At 37.9% G+C, this 22,541-nt stretch overlaps 1 protein-coding gene across 1 annotated transcript; it reads left to right on the top strand.

Moving 5' to 3' along the window:
• The first annotated feature begins 661 nt into the window (after positions 1-661).
• LOC116512392 (threonylcarbamoyladenosine tRNA methylthiotransferase-like) lies at positions 662-20,729 on the top strand. The gene is made up of 5 exons (XM_032222860.1): positions 662-737; positions 4,418-4,457; positions 7,593-7,764; positions 11,786-11,898; positions 19,277-20,729. Exons 3-5 carry the CDS (start codon positions 7,598-7,600, stop codon positions 19,291-19,293), a joined length of 297 nt encoding a protein of 98 aa, XP_032078751.1. The 5' UTR covers positions 662-737; positions 4,418-4,457; positions 7,593-7,597; the 3' UTR covers positions 19,294-20,729.
• Positions 20,730-22,541: the final 1,812 nt, after the last annotated feature.

Here is a 22,541-nt window from a genome sequence, read left to right on the forward strand (position 1 = left end):
TCATCCAACATATCTTGTCTCTCATACAAGAGCCGAGGTGGCGCAGTGGTTAAATGCAGCACTGCAGGCTACTTCAGCTGACTGCAGTTCTGCAGTTCGGCTGTTCAAATCTCACTGGCTCAGGGTTGACTCAGCCTTCCATCCTTCCGAGGTGGGTAAAATGAGGACCCGGATTGTTGTTGGGGGCAATATGCTAACTCTGTAAACCGCTTAGAGAGGGCTGAAAGCCCTATGAAGCGATATATAAGTCTAACTGCTATTGCTATTGCTATATGCAGATACTGTAGATAAACCCAGCATCTCAGGGATAAATACAGCCTAAAAATCAACTCTTCCCCTGAGACTTGATGTCGATGGAGATTCTCAGTCAATCCAAGTCAGAGTTGTCCCAAAGGTGCTTTTTCCAGAGGCACCCGGACTCTCTGGTTTTTCTTAGAAGACGTTTTGCTTCTCAACCAAGAAGCTTCTTCAGCTCTGAGCTTATGTTTTTTCCCCTCCCCGAGGATGCCTTTTCCATCCTTTCCATTGACTCCACAGATGCGCAGATGATGCCCGAGGAAAGAGTTAAGCGTTCCTGACTTCGAAGGCTGACTTTCGCGAAGCGAAAAAAACACGAGCCTAATTTTGTTCCCTCCGCCGTACCGTCGTAACGTCTTCCCGTGACGCGTGAAAGGGCGTGGCCACATCATGGCGCAGTGCATGTGCGGCTGCTCGGAGCGGAGCTAGGGACCTTCCAGGTAAGCGCTTGGCTTATTAGGGTTGTCGCCGCTGTCAGAGCACCGCCGGTCGGGGAGGGGACCTAGATTTCGTCTCCCGTGGGCTGGAGAATACCTTAGCCCGGTATTGGGTTGGGTTTCGGTCCGGTCCACCGGTGGATGAGATGCGCTGGTTTCTTGCTGTTTGGGGGTGGGGTGGGGATCCCTTTCTGGGATCTCACCCGATCGGTGGCGAAGCGGGTCATTCCCTATCTCCCAAGCAGATGGAGAGAATCTTATGAGGTGGCTAGGCCAGTGTTTCTCAACCTTGGCGACTTTTAAGTCCTGTGGACTTCAACTCCCAGAATCCCCCAGCCAGCTATGCTGGCTGGGGGATTCTGGGAGTTGAAGTCCACAGGACTTAAAGTCGCCAAGGTTGAGAAACACTGGGCTAGGCATCCCAAACGACTTGATGGCATATAATCGGATATATTAGAAAATCGAAATGGAGAGGGTAGGAAGGGGAAGAGAGAGGGTAAGAGTAGGGGAGAGATAAGGGAAGAAAAAAGGAGAAGGAGAGGAGGAAGGAAGGAAGTAGAGAAGGAAGGGAGAGAGAAAAGAAAAGAAAGAGAAAATAAGGTGGTGTCACAACAGGCGCTAGGGATGGTAAACAAAACAATCCAAACTGTACCATATAACCTTTTAAATGGAATAACAATAGTATAAGAATGGCAAAGAAAAAGAATAACCATGTGAATGTACACCTATAATTGTAGGTAAGAGAATAAATGACAGTAAGAATATAAAGCACAATATAAGTAAACAATATTTGGTTATAAATAGCTAAGTATAAATAGATATAGAATTGTACATAAAAATGGATAACGAATAATGAGACCATGAATGTAAGATAGAAATGTATAGAAGGGAAAACACTAACTGCAAAGAAACAGATACGGAACTGCTGTATGATATATGATGGAACTTTTTGTTCGTATGTTGTTTTAAGTCATGTGTTTGTTTTGGTTGATGTGTTTATGTGTTTAAAATAAAAATTTATATATAAAAAAAGAAAATCGAAATGTATGGAATTGATGTTGGAGCGAAGGCAATGAATTTTTTTCTAAAATACCCTCTTATCTACGACAGGTGGGTCTCATCACTTTAAATCTGTGTTTGTTACCCTGAGCAACTTGTAAATTGGGTGGATTTCAACTCTCAGAATTCTCCGGTTCGCATGCAATCACTCTATTGCAGCCATAAGACGGAAAGTAGAGTCGAGTCATGATTATTATGCTTATTTTTTTTATTTAATTATGATTATTTAGAGTAGCTGCAGCATAGCAATAGACTTGTATACTGCTTCATAGCCCTCTCTAAGCAGTTTACAGAGTCACCCTATGTGATTTGTTTTAAAATGTCTTAAAATAGACATAACTGAAGATACTTAAATTAATGCTGGCTGAGTGACTATTGCCCCCACAACAATCTGGGTCCTCATTTTACTGACCTCGGAAGGATGGAAGGCTGAGTCAACCTTGAGCCTGGTGAGATTCAAACTGCCAAATTGCAGCAGAAGTAGCCTACAGCAGTGGTCTCCAACCTTGGCAACTTTAAGACCTGTGGACTTCAAAGCTGGCTGAGGAACTCTGGGAGTTGAAGTCCACAGGTCTTAAAGTTGCCAAGGTTGGAGACCACTGGCCTACAGTACTGCATATCTTTCCTTTCCTTTTTCCCCCTTCACTTTTCATTATCCAGTGGACACAGAGAGGTGGACTCAGCCTTTCCCCACTTCTGCTCTCATTGATTCTAATTCTAGTCAAGTCACTATAGTTTGTACTGAAATGGCCAACAAAAACCCAGAAACTTGTCAATTACACCAATCAGTCAAGCTGTTTATCAGAAAATGAAATTGGCTCCATTTGTTGTGTCAACGGATGTCAGGCTCATGATATAAACAGCGGGGTTGTGACAGGTTTGTGCAAAATGCACCCACCATAGCTTATTGGTGTACACTCCTTCCCTATGTTTTTGACAGGTATGTGAGTGTGGCTTTTCTGTACTATGTATGACTGGGATGCAGGAGTTAGAGTAAAGAGGATTTTGCCCAAGTTGCAAGCTGTGAGTTATAACATTTTTTTAGTTGGTGCCGTTGTATGCTGAATGAGAGCTAAAGTTTAATATGGGTTTAAGACTTGTTCCATCCCTTTTAAAAGTCTAAAAGCTACTGATAATTACTGTAAAAGTTTTAAGTATTAGGTTCGCTGACTGTTTTGTAAACCTCCATGACTCTATTGATTCACTGATTTATAAATAGAGTGAATGAATGAATAAATAAACTACTGTAGGAAAGTGATTCACAAATCCATTTAAAAACTATATGTTAAGCCAACTGAAGGTCACAAAATTCAATGTAAATATTTCAGTTCCCTTATCCTAGAGAAGCAGATAAATAAAGTAATAACGTGAAAAGGGGAGGTAATCAGTGATGTGATTTGTTTTAAAATGTCTTAAAATAGACATAACTGAAGATACTTAAATTAATGCTGGCTGAGTGACTTGGGCCAATATTTTTATCTCAGGAAGGAAGCAGTGCCAAACCAGTTCCGATAAAATTTGTCAAGAAAACTGCAGGGATGTGTCCAAGCAATTACTGATAATCAGAAATGAATGAGTGGGAAAAATATTTGTATGTAAAAGCAAACAATATGTTTCTAAGAGTGCACTTTCAGAATGCATTGATGCCGTATCTAAAGATAACCTCCACATACTGAGACATTATAGAAAATAAAAAGTTAAAAAAGATACCAATTATTCATATCCACACTTGCAGTGTGATTATTATTTTGTAGTTTTAAAACATTTATTAAACAATTGATTTTAAAAAAAGAAAGTTTCTTTCCAAAAAATTCAAAATAATCCAATACAGTACATATGATAAAAACATTGACAATAACATAATATCTAACATGTTCTAAATATTTATATTGAGAGGAAAGAATCATAAAAGAGGGAAATTATCTCACAAAATACACTGGTTGACTAAAAAAATAAAAAAAACCTGAAACCAGACACAGAATAATGTTTCAGTAAGTTGCACCTAAAATATGGCTAGGAGCACATATTTATCTTAAGGTGTTTTTAAAAACATATTTTTGTTCACATATTCATTTATTCAGAATCTATTCTAAGTTTTCTTTTTGTAACTTTAATTCTTATAACTCACTTTGAAGGAAAAAGTACTAGTTGTTTTGGATTTATTTGAGATTTTGAATTTCCCAAAAGCAAAAGGTTCTCAGGACACATAAATGTGCTTTGAATAAGTATTTAAAATACTTTTAAAAGTAAAGTATTCACATAATAGGCCAATGATGGTGAACCTATGCCATATGTATCAATGGTGCTACACCTCAATGTTTTGGGTGGAACACCAGTATTCACCGACTCTCAAGAATTATTTTTGAAAGCGTGCCCCATTTTACTTAATTTTCAGAAGCTGCAAAGGCTGTGCAAGATTGGGCTGTATTCTTTGCATGGCCTCTGGACCACCAGAAGCTGTGTGAGAGGGCCATGATCTCACACGGTTTTTGGAGGCTGTAAAGGCTTTGGAAAAGCATTCTCCAGAGACGTTTCCCTTTGCCAATAATATCAAAATGAGGCTTCTGTTTATTTCTCTTTGGTGATATAGATGATCACTGTTAACAATTTTCTGTTCCTTTCAGGAAAAAATGCTGAAAGATCCCAATACCCACCAATATTAAGGTAAGGTTTTATTAGAAGATACTATCAGTGATATTGCATTTTGTTTCGATATGATTGTCATTTAGCTATTTGGAAAACAATATTTGATTCTTGTCCTGAACAGCAATTCACAGTATCATTTATTTTCCTACTTGCAGCTGCTGTTTTTATTTTTATTTTAACATTTCTATGCCACCTGTCTCCCAGTGACTGTATCTAGTACCTGTTGGCAAGTACAATTGTTCATTCAGCTAGGATTATAAATACTGAATCCCGTAGCTTTTGAATGACAAGTTCTGAGACTCATAGCCAGCCTGAATAATTGTCAGGAATTGTTGAAATTTAGTCCAAAACATTTAGTAGGTCACATGTTGATATATATCAGAGTTTGTCAACACGTGGCCTACTAAATATATATATGTATGTGTGTGTTTCTGTGTGTGTGTCCTACTAAATACTGTGTATATGTGTGTGTGTATACATACATACATACATACATACATACATACATACATACATGAAATTTTATAATAACTTTGATATAAGTAAGTGTAGGCATTGGCAATTTCTAATTACTTTAGCCTGTTTTGAATGCTATAGAGAGCATGAGAGTGATGGCAATATTGAGTTTTGGGGACTTCCAGGGGGGATGATTTTCTATAAAATTGATAGAGGTGCATTAAGAATATTTTGCATATCCCCCAAATCGATCAGATTGAAAATCACAACTTCAAATTCTTGTGGTATAAGTGGGTTTCTTAGATGTCTCTGGTGGATCACCATGTGTAATGGGCAGAAAGAATGACCTTATGGGACAGGAAGAAGAGCCGCTTACCAAGACAGTGGGTCAGATAAAAGAAACCTGAGTCTGGGGCAGAACTGTAACCTGAGAAAGCACCTCAGGCAAGAGCCTCCCTAGTTCTCATGTAGATAAAGGGAGGAAGAAGGGAAATGCATTCAGACTTGCAAGTTTCTCTTACTGTAATTTTCAAATAAAAATACAGATAGCCCTCAATTTACAAACATTCATTTAGTGACCGTTCAAAGTTCAGCACTGAAAAACGTGACTGACGACAGTTTTCACACTTACAACTGTTGCAGTAGCCCCGTGGTCCTGTGATCAAAATTTGTACACTTGGCAGCTGGTTGCAGTATCCCTGGGTCTTGTAACCACTTTTTGTGACCTTTCGACAAGCAGAGTCGATGGGGAAGCCAGATTCACTTGACAACTGTTAAGTGTGAAGCTACTAACTTAACAATTGCTGTGATTCACTTAACAACTTTGCCAAAAAATAATTGTTAATGGGGGCAAAACTATCTTGCTTAGCAACAGAAATTCTGGGCTCAATTATGATCGTAAGTCAAGAACTTCCTGTAGTATTGTCCTGCGTGACTTTGGTGTTGTGGTTTGGTCAACCTTGAAGGGCTGATACCATGAAAGAGAGTCTCCTAACTAGGCCAGACCCGGCAAGGCTCCTATCATGCTTTCATCGGACTAAGAAAGTCGTTACTTTTAAAGCCCTACATGGTATAGGACTGGCTACCTGAGAGACCGCCTCCTGCCATTTACCTCCCAGAGACCCATAAGATCTCAGAGACTAGGCCTCCTCCGGATTCCATCTGCCGGTCAATGTTGACTGGCGACTTCCCGGGGGAGGGCCTTCTCTGTAGCTGCTCCGGCCCTATGGAACGATCTTCCCGGGGAGATCCGGACCCTTACTACCCTTCCGGCCTTCCGCAAAGCGACCAAGACCTGGCTGTTCCGGCAGGCCTGGGGCTGTTGATTTATCCAGCCCCATTCTAAGCTATGAATATTGTGGAATTTTAATGTTGTTTTTTTAATGTTTTGTATGTTCCCCCTTCCTTTTTTATCTGTAAGCCGCCCTGAGTCTCTTGAGAGTGGGCGGCATACAAACCAAATAAATAAATAAATAAATAAATAAATAAATAAAGTAAGTAAGTAAGTAAGTAAGTAAGTAAGTAAGTAAGTAAGTAAAAAGTAAGTAAGTAAGTAAGTAAGTAAGTAAGTAAGTAAGTAAGTAAGTAAGTAAATAAGAAAGCCCTGCCTGAGGAAATGTGGCTCGCCCACCATTTTTTTTAGTGTGTTAGGCAAAAGCACCCTCTGTGTATTTGTAAAACTATTGCTGATAGCTACCCTGTTTCCCTGAAAATAAGCCCTCCCCAGATAATAAGCCCAGTCAGGCTTTTGAGCGCATGCGCTAAAATAAGTCTTCCCCTGAAAATAAGCCCTCCCCAAAAATATTTAAACGTATGCTCAGACATTTCCTCTTGTTAGTTCTTTGCCATGTAAACAACACGAGGTGAGGAGGCAAGGGTGGAGGGAGGGAAGGGAGGGGGGAACATGCCCGATGTACCCCACATGCCCTTATCTAATGGCTGCTCCCGAAACCCTAGCCACCGTGCCCTTTCTGTCATGCTAATGGCCATCACAAAAAGAGCAGCAGGCCCAGTGACGCGCAACATAGCAGCTGCCATGAGGTGACCATACTCACAGCCTCCTGCACCACAAAAATAATAAGATCTCCCCGAAAATAAGGCCAAGTGCTTATTTTATGGGTCAAAAGAAAATAACACCCTGTCTTATTTTCGGGGAAACACGGTATATAGTAGAAGCAAACAGTGGTTTGAAATGTATTGGTCCTAGCTAGTCCAGAACATAACAGGCTGTAGATCTTCATATTCTTAAAATATGGTGCCAAGTTTCAGTATGGGTGATTTTTTTCTATTACTTTGAGATTAGTTCGGCTTTCCCTGAATGATCTTGTTAGCTGAAACCGTGGTTTCATTTATTCTTATTTTAACTTTCTGACATGAATGAACAGGTGGTTTTCAGGAGGGGCGGGACATGACAGGTCACTAGGTGCTGTATGCAATTTGCATTATGGTTCAATTGATCCAAATTGCATAATTTGTACCCTTTGGGAAATGATATCGTGATGTATGTGTGACATTATCGCGGCTTTTGCTGGAGACCTACAAATGGTTGCTGCTCTTTGCTCTTTAGAATGATCTGTTATCCTTGCAGAGTTTGTGGGAGGGGTATATGTGTGTGTGTGTGTGAATAGTTGTGTGCTACTGTTACAAGGATCAGAAACCTTGTTTTATGCTTTTCTGCCACATATTTCTATCTCCCAGATAAAATGATTGCTGCTGGTGACCTTTGCCTTGAAGACATTGAAGATATTGTGTCGGCAGAAGATCCAAAGCCCTTTGATCGTCAGTTCAGTAGAAAAAACATTATTCCTAAAGTGCGAAAACGCCAGTCACAAAAGAACGTGGAAGTGGATGATCCTCCCCCTAGAGATAGGTACATATTTACCTTTTTTATAATTTGAAGTAAGATTTTACCATACAAAGCACAAAATAAGGTTCCACCACAAAACCGCGCCCGACTAAACCGCGTCGCTGATGTCATCAACAGGGCAACAACAGCGTGGAGACAGAAGCACGCTGTAAACCCTAAACCTAAAATTAACCCCTAAACCTAACCCCCTAAACCTAATCCTAAACCTAACCCTTAATCTAACCCTAAACCTAACTCTTAACCTAACCCTAAACCTAGTCCTAACTCTTAACCTAACCCTAAACCTAACCCTAACCCTAAACCTAACCCTTAACCTAACTCTAAACCTAATCCTAACCCTTAACCTAACCCTTAACCTAACCCTAAACCTAACCCTAACCCTTAACCTAACCCTAAACCTAACCCTAAACCTAACCCTTACCTTAAGTTGAATCGGCTTGCTTTCAAAGCGCTATTTAAAGCGCCCTTCCTTCTCCGCGCTGGCTGTTGTCACCCTGTTGATGACATCAGCGACGCGGTTTAATCGGGCGCGGCTTAGTCAAGTGCGGTTTTGACGGGTCACGCAAAATAAAAGAGAATATTTGAGGCTCGGGTAATGAGGCGGTCCTTAGTCCTCTCTGAGTTTGCTTGTTTGCTTGCAGACATGTCATTTACCCTAACTAGGTAACATCATCAGGGCTAGTAACATCACTAGCACTGATGATGTGACCTAGTTAGGGTAATGAAACATTTGCAAGAAAAACAAGCAAGCTCGGAGAGCACCAAGGGCCTCCTCAAAGTACAGTACCTTTAATTTGCGTTAGATTGAACTGTGTTTAGCATAGATAATTCTGCTTTTACCTTCGATCAACTTTCAGGGGATGAAAGACATGTGGGAATAAGGAATCTGAAAGACTGAAGCTAGATAGAAGGTTATAATGGTGATAGAGATTATTCTGTTCAGCAGGACACTAAAAGCAGAACTAAAAAAATGGAGACTTAACTGTTATCTTTATCTACAAGTCTTGCTATACTGTCTCTTTGCAGGGGTAGGTTCTCTGTTCCTGGGAAGGATGAGTGAAAAATGCCATGTATTCTAGGAGTGCATACTCCAAGTAGAGTTACCCAAAATGTGAAGATCAGCTAGTTTCCCAACTAAAGCAAGCGGGTACCTGTATCAGAAAGGTGCTGGGGGAAGTTTAGTGACAATGACAGAGGCATCACTTCATACTGCAATGGTAAATCATTCCTATATTTTACCAAGAAAACCACAGGGCCTGACAAGATAAAATGATTGACAATATCATATCAGATTATGGGAACTTCAGGTCAGATGAGAAGCCACATGCTACTGAGGAAGAGCCGAGGACATTTCTGAATACTAATAATATTTATGAAGAGTAGATTACAGGACATCTAGTCGCTGATGGCACCATTCATAAAAACAAAGCTGCAAAGACATGCAGAACATGGCAACATCAAAGAAATGGGACTTAACAAAGCTCACAAACTATTGCACATTATTTTTAATTTTTAATATGCTATCAAAATTATGTTTAGGCGAGAGGAGGAGCCTACGTCGCTACGAAATGGTTGCCCGATCTCGATGCTCCGAGATCGCTGCCAATACTTTTATCACTGGGTGGTCCAATTGGATCTAAACCGTCCCGTAGAGATGGTGAACAGGAAGACTACGTTCTGCTGGTCACAGGGACATCGCAAAGTCCCTGATTGATGCAGGAGAAGGTCTCTGAGCTGGCGTTAAAAGCTCAGCCCCCAGACTGACGAAGTAGGGACGGCTCCAAAATGGAAGGAAGCGGAAGAGAAAGTGTTTACAGCTGGTCAGGAATTTTTATCCATTTTAAAAGAGCCTGCCTATAAAAAACTTAAAAGCTAATTTAAATCTAAGAATAAAAGCAATAAGCGGCGGAATTAAGCTTTGGATGGTTTTGTTCAGTGTATTATCTTAATTTTTAAACGTTATTTTCATGGATGGCATTTATGCAAACCATTTGAAATGAATGGATCAAGTTTTCTACTATTTTTACTATTATTTTCACAACCTACGGACTAAACTTCTTATTCATCACTACATGTGTCTTTTACTCTTTCTTCTCTATTTCATGTAGGAATTTGACTTTTTTTTTAACTTGGAATATTAAAAGATACAAAAAAAACAAAGAGAATTGCAACATTTGTAACAACAAAGAGAGAACACTGCTACTTGAAGACTGGAAACTTGAGTATTGAAAACAAAATACTTTTACTTTCACTACTGATTATCCTGGTCTGGAACTTTAAAGTCCCACAGTTTGTTTATAGAAAGTGATAAGAAGTAAAGCACCATTTGTTTTTACAAATGTTCCTTTGAAGTATATCCTTAACCAGAGATCTCATAATGAACCTAGGTGTAACCTTGTAAAAATCTTCCAAGTCAGAGCAGAAGTGTTTTAACAGCTGGAAACAATGGCTTATTTCCAACAACAGAAAGAAACTGTCAGCTTGCAAGAGATAATGTTTGCAATACAGAAACTATCAAATACATTTGAGAAAATGTTTGAAAAATTAGAGCACCTAACAGAAAAAATATGATGAAAGGGATGGAGATGCTTATCAAATGGGGAAAATAGAGGGCAGAGTCCTAAGTAATAAAGAGAAAAATGACTACAAAGAAATCAAATCTGCTGACATCTCTGGTGAATGGTTTCTGTCTGGAAATGGAAAAAGTGGAATATGGAAAAGGGAACTAGATGGATGGGAACCCTACCCTAGATGGCAAGACACCGAAGAAGAAAAAATAAAAGAACTTATGGACTTAAAGGGAGAAATTTTATTAGTAACATCATTGATAACAACACTGACAACTAAAGACAAGTTGATTAAGGAAAATTACATGAGAGAATCAATAAACAATGAGTTGCAAAGAAGAGTCCATACAAACTTGATTAAGGAGACGATTAGAGGACTGATGCCACAAATGGCAGAAGACATGAGACTGTTTTGCTCCTGGAAAGATACATGCTGATAGATGAAAGTGTTTAATCTAAAACTAGTTGGACTTAGTGAAATTTAGTGACGATAGATATGGTTAAATAAACAATTGAAAATGATAATAATGTATACATATGTATTGGTATAACAAGTAGTAATTGGATATGAATATTGAATGGTACCTATGAAAGGAAGATAAGAAATGGTTTGGTTACATATAAAGATTAGTAAAAAAGAACTAAATTATGATAATGGATATAGTCAAAAAAAGGAGAGATAATGATAACAATGTATATATAGGTATGGGTACAACATGGGGAAATTGGATGTAAATTGTAAACTGATTTGGAAAGGAAGATTAGAAACATTTGTTACCAAATGTTATTGATGTTTAGCTAGAATAGGCCATAAGGAATAGTGTTATTGGGATACTAGAAATAGCCAATGTGATGCCAGTATGTGGTTATGCCTTGAGTTTTGGTATGTTTTATGATGGAAGTTTAAACAATTACAGTCAAACGAAAATGGGGGTAGGATGATGGTAATATGTACAAATATATTTGATTTAAAATACTAGAATTAATATGAATCATGGGTGACTGTGAAAAAAACGCACGGAAATTTTTTGTAACCAACTGATACACTTTCTACAGTATGTAAAGAAAGAGGATTTTTTGTGTTGTGTCTGTTTTGAAAAATAAAAATAAAAAACCTTTTAATTAAAAAAAATATGTTTAGGGTCAGCCAGAGAATATTAGAATGCTGCATGGAACAGGAAATGCGTAAATCCCTGATTTCAGCCATCTTCTTCTATTTTTTTGTAGTGTTATTGTCGTTTTGTCAAAATCAAGAGCAAATGTCTTTCATTAAGACCTGCTATTAATATTTTTACTTTATGTATGTATATTGCCTAAGCATTGCAATACTTTCCCTCTCAGAGGGTGTGTGTGTGGTATTTTAGGGTTTGTGAGTTCCTCTGTATCTGTAATCACTGCTGGAGAAAGTTTTTCTATCGTGGGGAAATTTACTATGTTTGTGTCTTTAAACTTGGCAGTGTGATTCCCGGTATACAGAAAATTTGGATACGTACATGGGGATGTTCCCATAATAGTTCAGATGGCGAATACATGGCTGGACAGCTAGCCGCTTATGGATACGGTATAACAGGTAATGAGTTGAACATGTTGTATTTCTTTCAAAGATTTTATTTTTAAAATGAGATTTAAATATGATGTTTTCTTTACATTTGCTCATTTATATTATTTTCAGAGTACAGATTTTTCCATGCTTATTTAAAAAATAAATTGATAAAGTAAAATAGTTCCTTAAGTAACTGGAATTATTTTCATTGGTCAGCTAATAGACCAGAGGTGGGTTCCTACCGGTTCGGACTAGTTTGGCCGAACCGATAGCGGTTTGGCACCCTGGGTCGCTGGAAGCGGCAGCGACCCAAGTCTGCCACGCTCCCAAACCAGTTCTCATACGGTGGCGCCATCTTGATTTTTGGTTCTGCGTATGCGCAGAACAATTTTCATTGCACAAATTTATTTTCTTTTTTTAACGTTTTCCACATGGGCAGACCTATTTTTGTGCAAATGTGCATGCGCGCACCAAACTGGCAGTAATGCCGGCAGCAACCTAGCCCTGTAATAGGCATGTTTAGTAGTTCAGGTGGGGCAGATTTTGAGGTTTCCTTTATAAATCCATTTTCAGTTGCTTATATAAGTCACGCTATTGCAGATCAAGTAGACTTGCTTAATTTACAGGTATATTAATAAAGTCTTATTGGCGAATACAAGCCTAGGCAATGAAGGAAAATCTTAATGTCATAGACTGGAAGGTTTGGGGAAACGTTATCTATTCACTGATCAAACATGTAATATATAATTTCCTATTTAAATATATTTCCAAAAGGTTTGAAATATTTTATTGCAGTTCATATTTTTATATTTTTATATTTAATGCTTTAATACTTTTAAAACATGAATTTTATAGCAGCCTTGGACTCCCAAGGAAAAATAAGGGGTTAAATGCGTTACAGTAAATAAATATAATATCTTGCTAATTGAACTTTTTTATTTTTCTTTAAAAAAAACACAAATATGTCATCATTTGTCAATCATTAAGACATTGAAGTACAATTTTTTTTTGATGTGTGTACCCCTCCCTCCCTCCACCCCCCACCCCCCTCCTCCTTCCCCCCCCCCGACTTCCCAGAACCCGTACACGGTATGGATTTTTAACTAACACAGTCTAAAATCTATTGAGAAAAAAGAAATAAAGAAATTAATGACATTCTAGATTGACCTTAGCTTCTTCTTACTGAACTGACTTTTAACAGTTTAAATCATTTCTGATCTTAAGCATAGGCTAACTGGAATTTCTTAGTCCCGTATTTATTTTGTATATAGTCAATCCATTTTTTCCAGTCTCGTTTATATCTCTCATTTGAATGATCTTTGAGATATGCCGATATTTTAGCCATTTCAGCTAAGTTTGTTACTTTCAATGTCCATTCTTGAATTGTAGGCAAGTCTTCCTTCTTCCAATATTGCGCCACCAACAGTCTTGCTGCAGTTATCAGGTGCAGAATCAAATTGGTCTCTACCACTGTAAAGTCAGTACATATACCTAGTAAAAATAACTGAGGACTAAACTTTATCCTTCTTTTAAAAACATTTTGCATGACCCACCATATTTTTATCCAAAATGCCTTAACCTTTTGGCAGGTCCACCATATATGATAATATGTAGCATCGAGAGAACCACACCTCCAACATTTAGGCTGTACATTCGGATACATAGAAGCCAACTTTTTAGGATCTAAATGCCATCTATAGAACATCTTGTAAAAATTTTCTCTCAGATTTTGAGCTTGTGTAAATTTCACATTTCTTACCCAGATTCTTTCCCATGTATCCAACATTATTGGTTCCTCAATATTTTGAGCCCATTTTATCATACAATCTTTAACTAATTCTGTTTCCGAATCCATCTGTATTAATACATTATATATCCTCTTTATATGCATTAAGCTTTGATCTCTTATTTGTTTAAGCAGATTATCCTCAACTTGAATAAAACCAATTTTTTGATCTATTTTCCACCTAGCCTGTAATTGCCCATACTGGAACCATGTTTGAACTACCTTCTCCTCTTTTAATACCTCTAAAGATTTTAATTGTAATACCCCCCTTTCCGAGGTAAGAAGCTGTCTGTAGGTAATTCTGTCCTGTTTTTGTGCTGTATTCATATTTTCAATTGCGTGTCTAGGAATTGCCCACATGGGTATCTTGTCATTTAATTTATATTGGTATTTTTTCCAGACCCGCAATAAAGCATTTCTTAAAATATGACTTTTAAAGTTCTTATCCAATTTTTTGTTGAATAACAGGTAAGCATGCCAACCAAATACCAGATCATGTCCCTCAATGTTCAATATTCTATCATTGGTTAAGTGAATCCAATCACTAATTACAGGTAATACCACTGCATCATAATATAGTTTTAAATTAGGTAGTTTCAATCCTCCTCTCTCACGTACATCTTGCATTATTTTCATCTTTACCCTCGGCTTCTTTCCTGCCCACACAAATTTGTTGATACCCTTCTGCCATTCTAAAAGGTTCGCATCTTTTTTAAGTATAGGTAACATTTGGAAGAGAAATAAAAATTTTGGTAGAATGTTCATTTTCACTGCCGCTATCCTACCCAGCAAAGATAAGTGCAATTTCTCCCATTTTTTCATCTCTGTCTGTATGCTATGCCAAAGTGGTTCATAATTATGCTTATATAATTTCCCATTTGAAGTTAAAATGTTAACTCCAAGATATTTGACTTTTTTAACTACCTCACATCCTAGCATCACTCCTAATTCTTCCTTTTGTTTAATATTCATATTTATAGCTAATATTTTGGTTTTTCCTAAGTTTATTTTAAAGCCCGACACTTGACCATATTGATTAATCATATTCATTAAAACCATACTAGATTCCTGCGGTTGTTCCAATATTATGACCAAATCATCCGCAAAAGCGCGGACTCTATATTCTTGCTGCCTAATCTTGATCCCTTTTAAACCATCCAAGCCCCGTATTTTATTCAACAATACTTCCAAAGTTATAATAAACAATAATGGGGACAAAGGACAGCCCTGTCTTGTACCTTTTCCAATTTGAAAAGAGTCTGTTAGACTTCCATTGACTATGATTTGTGCTGTTTGCTGTTGGTATATTGCTTTAATTGACTGTAAAAAATTATCTCCTATCTGCATTTTTTGCAGTATCTTCAACAGAAATTGCCAGTTAACTCGATCAAAGGCCTTCTCAGCATCCAAAAATATAAACGCAGCAGGGATCTGGTTGTTCTTTCCCAAATATTCTAATGCATTAATAATTAATCTAACATTACTTTTCATCTGCCTCCCTTGTATAAAACCTGTTTGGTCCGTATGTATCAATTGTTGAGTGACCAACATTAACCTATTTGCTAATATTTTAGTAAAAATTTTATAATCTACATTCAGTAATGAAATAGGTCTATAATTTTTGGGTTGAGTAGTATCTTGATCTTCTTTGGGTATCAAAGATATAAACGCTGTCTTCCAAGATGGAGGGACTTTACCTTCCGTTTGAATCATATTAAATAATTCTCTAAGAGGTTCTACCATTTCTAACTGTAAGTTTTTATAGTAAACCGCTGTCAAGCCATCTGTACCTGGTGCTTTCCCTGACTTTAATTGCTTAATTACCTGCAGGATTTCCCCCGAGGTTATTGGTTGATTCAATTTTTGCCTGTGTTCTTCTCTAACTGAAGGTATTTTCTCTTTGTCTAAATATTTGTCTATGTCTAAACCATTAATTTTATCCCCTTTATACAGTTCTGTAAAAAATTCCCAGAAAGCCTTTTGAATCTCTTCCTGTTGAAATACCTCCTTCCCTCTGTAAATCAGTTTAGATATATTTCGAGTTTTCCTTTTTTTCCTAATCTGATAAGCTAACCATCTGCCAGGTTTGTTTGCATTGCAAAAAGTATTGTGTTTTGCATATAATAGATTAGTAGCCACCTGGTCAGAGATCAACATGTCAAATTGAGATTTTAATATGTTAATAGCTTCCTTAACCTTTGTATCGTCTGGGTTCATTGTTAACTCCAGCTCTTTTCTCTTAATTTCCTCTTCCAGTTCTGTTCGTTTTAACCCTTGCTTATTTCTATGTGTTTTATTTATATTCATCAAAACTCCTCTCATATACGCTTTGCTTGCGTCCCATACAAATTCCATAGATGTACCCTTATTCATATTCAAAACAAAATATTCAGATAGTAATTTTTTACAATCATTAATATACTTTTCATATCTAAATAAGTTTTCGTTCAATCTCCAAGACCTTCTTGCCTGCACTACCCTTCCCAACTCCATCCAAACTGGGTTGTGGTCCGAAAGGACCCTAGCTGCAATCTTTGTTTTCTTGACCCTAGAAAGCAAATCATTAGTGGTTAGAATAAAATCAATCCTTGAGAGGGATTGATGCCTGTCCGAGAAGAAAGTGAAGTCACATTCCTCTGCATTTCTTTCTCGCCAAATATCTCTCAATTCAAAATCATCCATAATGTCAAAGAAAGATTTGGGTAACTTTGCTCGCATCTTGGTATTTAGGCGGGAAATCTTCTTATCTCTCTTAGTATCTATCACTCCATTCCAGTCACCCAATAGTATACAGGAACTATAGTCCCACTGTACTAATTTAGCATGAAGATTTCTATAGAATCTATCTTGCTGTTGATTGGGAGCATAAATTCCCAAAAGTAATGTCTTTTTCCCTTCTAAGATTAAGTCTAAAGCAATATATCTTCCGAAGGGATCTGCTTCTATTAATTCAGCTTTCATATCTTTTCTTAAGTATACAACTATACCATTCTTCTTTTCCATAGCAGAAGCTGCAAAATGTTGACCAAGTTTTGAGTTGATCAAATATTTTTGATCAATTGACTTGATATGAGTTTCTTGCAAACAAATTACATCGTTCTTAAACTGTTTGAGATAATGAAATATTTTCTTCCTCTTCTTGCTAACTAACAGCTGATCACCAAGATTGCTTTGCAGACAGCTCAGAATAAAAAATAATTGGATGTCAGGAAGACATTAGGGTAGAGTTAAAAGCATGCTTGCTTTCTCAGAAGGAGACTGTAATGCATAAATAATGCCTCTCATAATTTCTACAATGTTTTTGCCATATATTATTGAATTTCTAACCATTGCCAACATTTGACATAATGCTTTACATGCTGCATTTAGGTATTATTTGCTTTATGTTCTTTAACTTACAACCATTATCTAAAACATTTTTTTTAATTTATCTTGTTTGGTATTTTGCAGATTTTAATTTGTGTTTTGACAACATAATTGTTTAATTTATAGCTTGTATTTAAAAATGGCTGCTCACCAATGGAATAAAATAATGACAGTGAATAATAATGTTTGTATAATTGATGTATATTTAACATACACTAGGTGGCAGTATTAACTAACTTTTTGAGTTAACTATGTTATTCAATTTTGAAATTAATCTGTCATGCTTTCTAATTATTTTAAAGCCATACTTACGATTTTGATCTATTTTTTCATTTGAAATTGTAATTCAAAGAACTATTGCTATAAGGGTATTAATTATTTTGGTCTTTGTTTAATTTTCTGGCTACAATAATGGAATTAATAGATTTCTGTCTATTTAGTAATTGATAGACTATCAACATCATATAATTAACTTTTGGCATATTTATGAATTCAATGTTAAACTTCCTTTGACAAATTCTAGCTGTTTGAATTTTAATGTCCAGATACATATTTCTAAGTATGATTCTTCATGCTTACATTTTTATCTACACAATAAAGTCAAAGGGAAGTTCACTTAATAGCAGTGTAGCAAGAAAGGTTGTAAAACGGGGCAAAACTCGCTTAACAACTGCCTTGGTTAGCAATAGAAATTCTGGGCTTAGTTGTGATAGTAAATCAAGGATTATCTGTGTAACACAGCAAACATGTTGGTGGTTTATAAAACGGTTTATAGAAACAACTGATGGTTTTTCTTCCTCAGTTGATTAGCAATCGGATCAGAACAGATTTTTTTAAAAAGAAAATCACCAATGTGGAATAATGGGTTTATTTACGTACTTATGCATTTGTCCCCTACCCTCCCAGAGATTTAACATACTTTTGGAGGTTTACAAATACAACAGAAGCCAAATGCAAAAATTCACAAAAGGACTAAAAAGTATAAAGCGTATAATACAGTGGTGGGTTTCAAAAATTGTTCGAACCTACTCTCTGGGTGTGGCCTCCTTTGTGGGAGTGGCTTGCCACCCATGTGACCGGATGGGAGTGGCTTGCCACCCATGTGACCGGATATGAAGATGCCGACAACACTTGTCAGAACCACCTTAAATTACCTCACACACAGCACTGGCATGCATAAGAATATGATGTAAACTTGTTTTTTAAAAGGCATCTTTGGTTTGCGTTAAAACAACTTCAACACACGCAATGTTCTGATTGCACCACAAACGCAGTAGTCATCCTTACCTTTCACAGAGGCCCTGAGTTTTATAAATATGAGCATAATAGTGTAGAATAATCATATCCAAGGACCAGTGGTGGGTTTCAAAAAATTGAACTTACCTTATTTAGTTTAGGAACATATCTGATCTCAAACAGGAGACCATTCCAAAGGGCCTGGCCTACCACAGGAAAAGACACCCATCCACACCCAGAGACAGGCACACACACCCAAGCATTGTCTTTTTTGACCTCCTGAAAGTAGGGAAACAGTCAATTGCCACCAAATCCTGTAATAGTCAGTGATCGTCTATTTTTTTAAAGGATGAGATAATTGAACTCGGCCACAATGCTTAAATCGTATCTTCAGGTTCATTGGTAACATTCTCCTAAATGTTAATTGTTTGGAAGGAGCAAACAATAAATGGATTTTAATGTACTGCCACTACTGGTAACTGGATGCTGACATTTTAGCATAGGGCATATCTGTGCAGTCTGAGGCCCATAAGGTGCTGGTGAACTGCAATTCATAGTATTACTGTCTATGCTAACTGGGCTTCTGGGAGGTGTAGATTATCAACATTGGGTATAGTGTCATTTATGAACACCATTATTGTGATTTGATCAACAACCACTGCTGTGTTCACACAGGATGCTAATTTACAATTTGGCTTATTTGGTTTTGGTTGCACATGTTATATAAATCCAGTCATTATGGTTTGGAACCCACATTCTGTGGCATAGCACGATAACTGAATCCAGCCAATTGTGGTTTAAACAACAAACCGTTAATGTAACTTGCAAATCTAATTGTCGTGTTGCTCGATGTAGATTTCAGCTCTACACCCATGGCTTGTATAGTGTTTCAGGATTTTTTTAGACATCATCAGCTTAAACTTTGTATTGGTATCTAATTAGGAAAGTGAACTATATCAAAACAAAGGTATTTTTTCTATGCCTTCATTTTGTTTTATTTCAAATTTCTTCCCCTAGGACCCTGCCAGAATTGAGGTGGTAGATGCCACGTTTCTGTCAAAGAATATTCTTTATTTTCCTGACTTCTTAACTTGTTCACCTAAGATGCATCTGCAGTCTTTCCCCTCCCTTCCTTCCTTAACGTACAGATGGAAAGTCAGTTAAGTGCTATCACAGAAGGACTGACTTGGATGTCTTCTCAAAGACCAAAATGGTTGAGTTGCCAACCTAAGATGAATGTCATTTGAGATTTGCAGTCAATGGCATGCTTGTGAATATTTTTTGGCATTTCTGGCCCACCACAATGAAACATTATTGTGTATAAAAGCAGAGGGAGAGACTCCCACTGAGTAGAAGACACTGACATTTGTCTTGCATGTCAAAATCCTTGGCGCGGGGATCTACTTACAATGCAGAGCAACTTTGTCTTGGAGGCCTATAAATAGCTTTTTGACTTCATCCAGCCAAAAGTGAATAGCTGTTGATTAGTAAAAGGTATTGCAATATAGAGGAGTAGGCTTTTTGGCTCAGTTTTAAATATAAGACAGATTTCTTGGCTGCTTATATATTTGTAAGACTTTTCAGACCTTCAGAGTTCATTGGCTCTATTTCAGGGTGGAAAACGTGCTTGCTCATTGGTTCTGTTTGCAAAACTAGGAAACTAAATTGTACTTCGATCTGCAAAAACCAGCTTTCCTTATTGATGGTGCGGTATTGTTTTGTCCTTCACAAAGCGTGTAAGATGTAATCTAGCATGCAAAAAGGAAAGGAAATAAGACCATGCACTATACAGATCTGTAAGTTTTCCAAGTTTCAGTTACATACTTGTCTCAATTGATATGAATAGAGAAAAGTTTAACTTAACTTTCAGAATATATTAGAATAGATTTGGGGGTCTTGAAAAGAGCTTTATAATTGGAAACCTGTACTTGGTTATCTTGGATTAAACTATACTGGATAGTAAGACATTTTAAGTCTGACTAAACATTCTATAAGAGATGGGCTTTTCACAATCTGAGTTGAGAATTTGTCTTATCTCTGCACTTTTTTGTGGCAAACAGATTCAAACTGGATCTAACAAATGTTTCAAAACAAAGCATGAGAAAATATACCACGAATAGAAACTTCAGGGAGATTTGAAAAACTGCTTTCACATAAATCATAGCGTTCAACTATAGGAAACAAACTATTTCTTGTAATGTATTTTCCAAACAAAATCATTTGGGGGGGGGGGGGGAGGTATGCGAAAACATACCTGAAGAAATCAGATTTTAGTTTGTTTTGACTGAAAACTCATTTAAGATAAGCATGAAAAGCTTATGCTCCATATCCTATCTGACTAACCCTTTCTATGGAAAGGACGTCGTGTGCGTGGCATTTCTTATTTTTTATTCATGTAGCTGATCTCGATTTATGTAGCTCAGTGGTCTCCAACCTTGGCAACTTTAAGACTTGTGGACTTCAACTCCCAGAGTTCCTCAGCCAGCTTTGCTGTTTTCCCCCCCCCCCCCCCCAAACAATCTGGGTCCTCATTTTACTGATCTTGGAAGGATGGAAGGCTGAGTCAACCTTGAGTGTGGTGAGATTCAAACTGTGAAATTGCAGCAGCTGGCAGGCAGCAGAAGTAGCCTACAGCAGTGGTCTCCACCTTGGCAACTAAATAAGACTTGTGGACTTCAACTCCCAGAGTTCCTCAGCCAGCTTTGCTGGCTGAGGAACTCTGGGAGTTGAAGTCCACAGGTCTTAAAGTTGCCAAGGTTGGAGACCACTAATGTAGCTGATTAGCTCTTAGCAGATTTATGTATTTTAGGACTGGGATGAATTCACATGTTTAATCATGATGCTAATAACACAACTGGTACAGAATGCATTGCTCAAAATACTGATAGGGAAATCCCTGTAGAAATAGCTTCTGTTTTGGGGTAGTTAGTAGCAATAGCAATAGCGCTTAGCACTTACATACCGCTTTACAGTGTTTTACATCCCTCTATAAGCAGTTTACAGAGTCAGCATATTGCCCCCACCCAAAAAATAATCTGGGTCCTCATTTTACCCACCTTGGAAGGATGGAAGGCTGAGTCAGCCTGGTGAGATGTGAACTGCCAAATTGCAGGCAGCAGAAGTAGCCTGCAGTACTGCACTTTAACCACTGTGCCACCTTGCCTCCAGTCCGGACCCAATTCAAAGTATTAATAATTTCCTGTAAAAACCATATAGGTTCCCCTCATAAGATTCCCCTCCTCAGGAGGTGACAGAGGCATGGACTAGAAGAGGTATCTCCAAAGTTGGCAACTTTATGACTTGTGGACTTCAACTCTCTGAATTCCTCAGCCAGCCCCACAAATTCTGAAAGTTGAAGTCCACAAATCTTACAGCTGCCAGGTTTGGAGACCTCTAGGCTAGAAGTCTGGCGTTCTTTGTGGTTGCCTTCACTTTGTGGATCACACTGCCCTCAGACGGATGCTCAACCCATTCACTCTTGACAGTCAGGAAGGTCCTGAAAAAGTTTCTTTCCAAATGGGCACTCAGTTGGACAACATATTTAGAGCTATTATTAGCAATAGCAATAGCAGTTAGACTTATATACCGCTTCATAGGGCTTTCAGCCCTCTCTAAGCGGTTTACAGAGTCAGCATATTGCCCCCAACAACAATCCGGGTCCTCATTTTATCCACCTCGGAAGGATGGAAGGCTGAGTCAACCCTGAGCCGGTGAGATTTGAACAGCCGAACTGCAGAACTGCAGTCAGCTGTAGTAGCCTGCAGTGCTGCATTTAACCACTGCGCCGCCATGGCTCTGTGTTATTGTTAGTTTAATTACTGTATTTTTCAGACTATACGACACACTGATGTATAAGACACACCAAGATTTCGAAGAGGTAAGTAAGAAAAAAAAGTTTTGGTCCTCCCCGGCCCCCCTAGGAGTACTCTGCAGACTTCAGCAGGGCTGGGGGAAGGCAAAAACACCATGTTTTTGAGAAAAACGGGCGAAAAACAGGCTGGTTTTTGCAAAAAGGGAGGCATTTTTGCCTTTCCCCAGCCCTGCTGAAGCCTGCAGAGTGCTCCTGGGGGCTGGGGGAAGGCAAAAACACCTCAGTTTTTTGAAAAAATGGTCTGTTTTTCACCTATTTTTCGCAAAAATGGGATGCGGGCATGGGGTTTCGGGAGACCAAAAATGGCTGTATTCAGTATATAAGATGCACCAACATTTCCACGCTCTTTTAGGAGGGAAAAGGGTGCGTCTTATACTCCGAAAAATATGGTATGCCTTTATCAGTGCTGCT

Source organism: Thamnophis elegans, chromosome 8 (assembly GCF_009769535.1).
Source record: "Thamnophis elegans isolate rThaEle1 chromosome 8, rThaEle1.pri, whole genome shotgun sequence".
NCBI lineage: Eukaryota > Metazoa > Chordata > Lepidosauria > Squamata > Colubridae > Thamnophis > Thamnophis elegans.

What these genes read in the sequence shown, in the direction of transcription:
- LOC116512392 (XM_032222860.1), top strand. Translation starts at nt 7,598, where the DNA reads ATGATTGCTGCTGGTGACCTTTGCCTTGAAGACATTGAAGATATTGTG. An exon ending in GATCCTCCCCCTAGAGATAG is followed by an intron (nt 7,765 to 11,785) that starts GTACATATTTAC and finishes TAAACTTGGCAG; the next exon opens with TGTGATTCCCGGTATACAGA.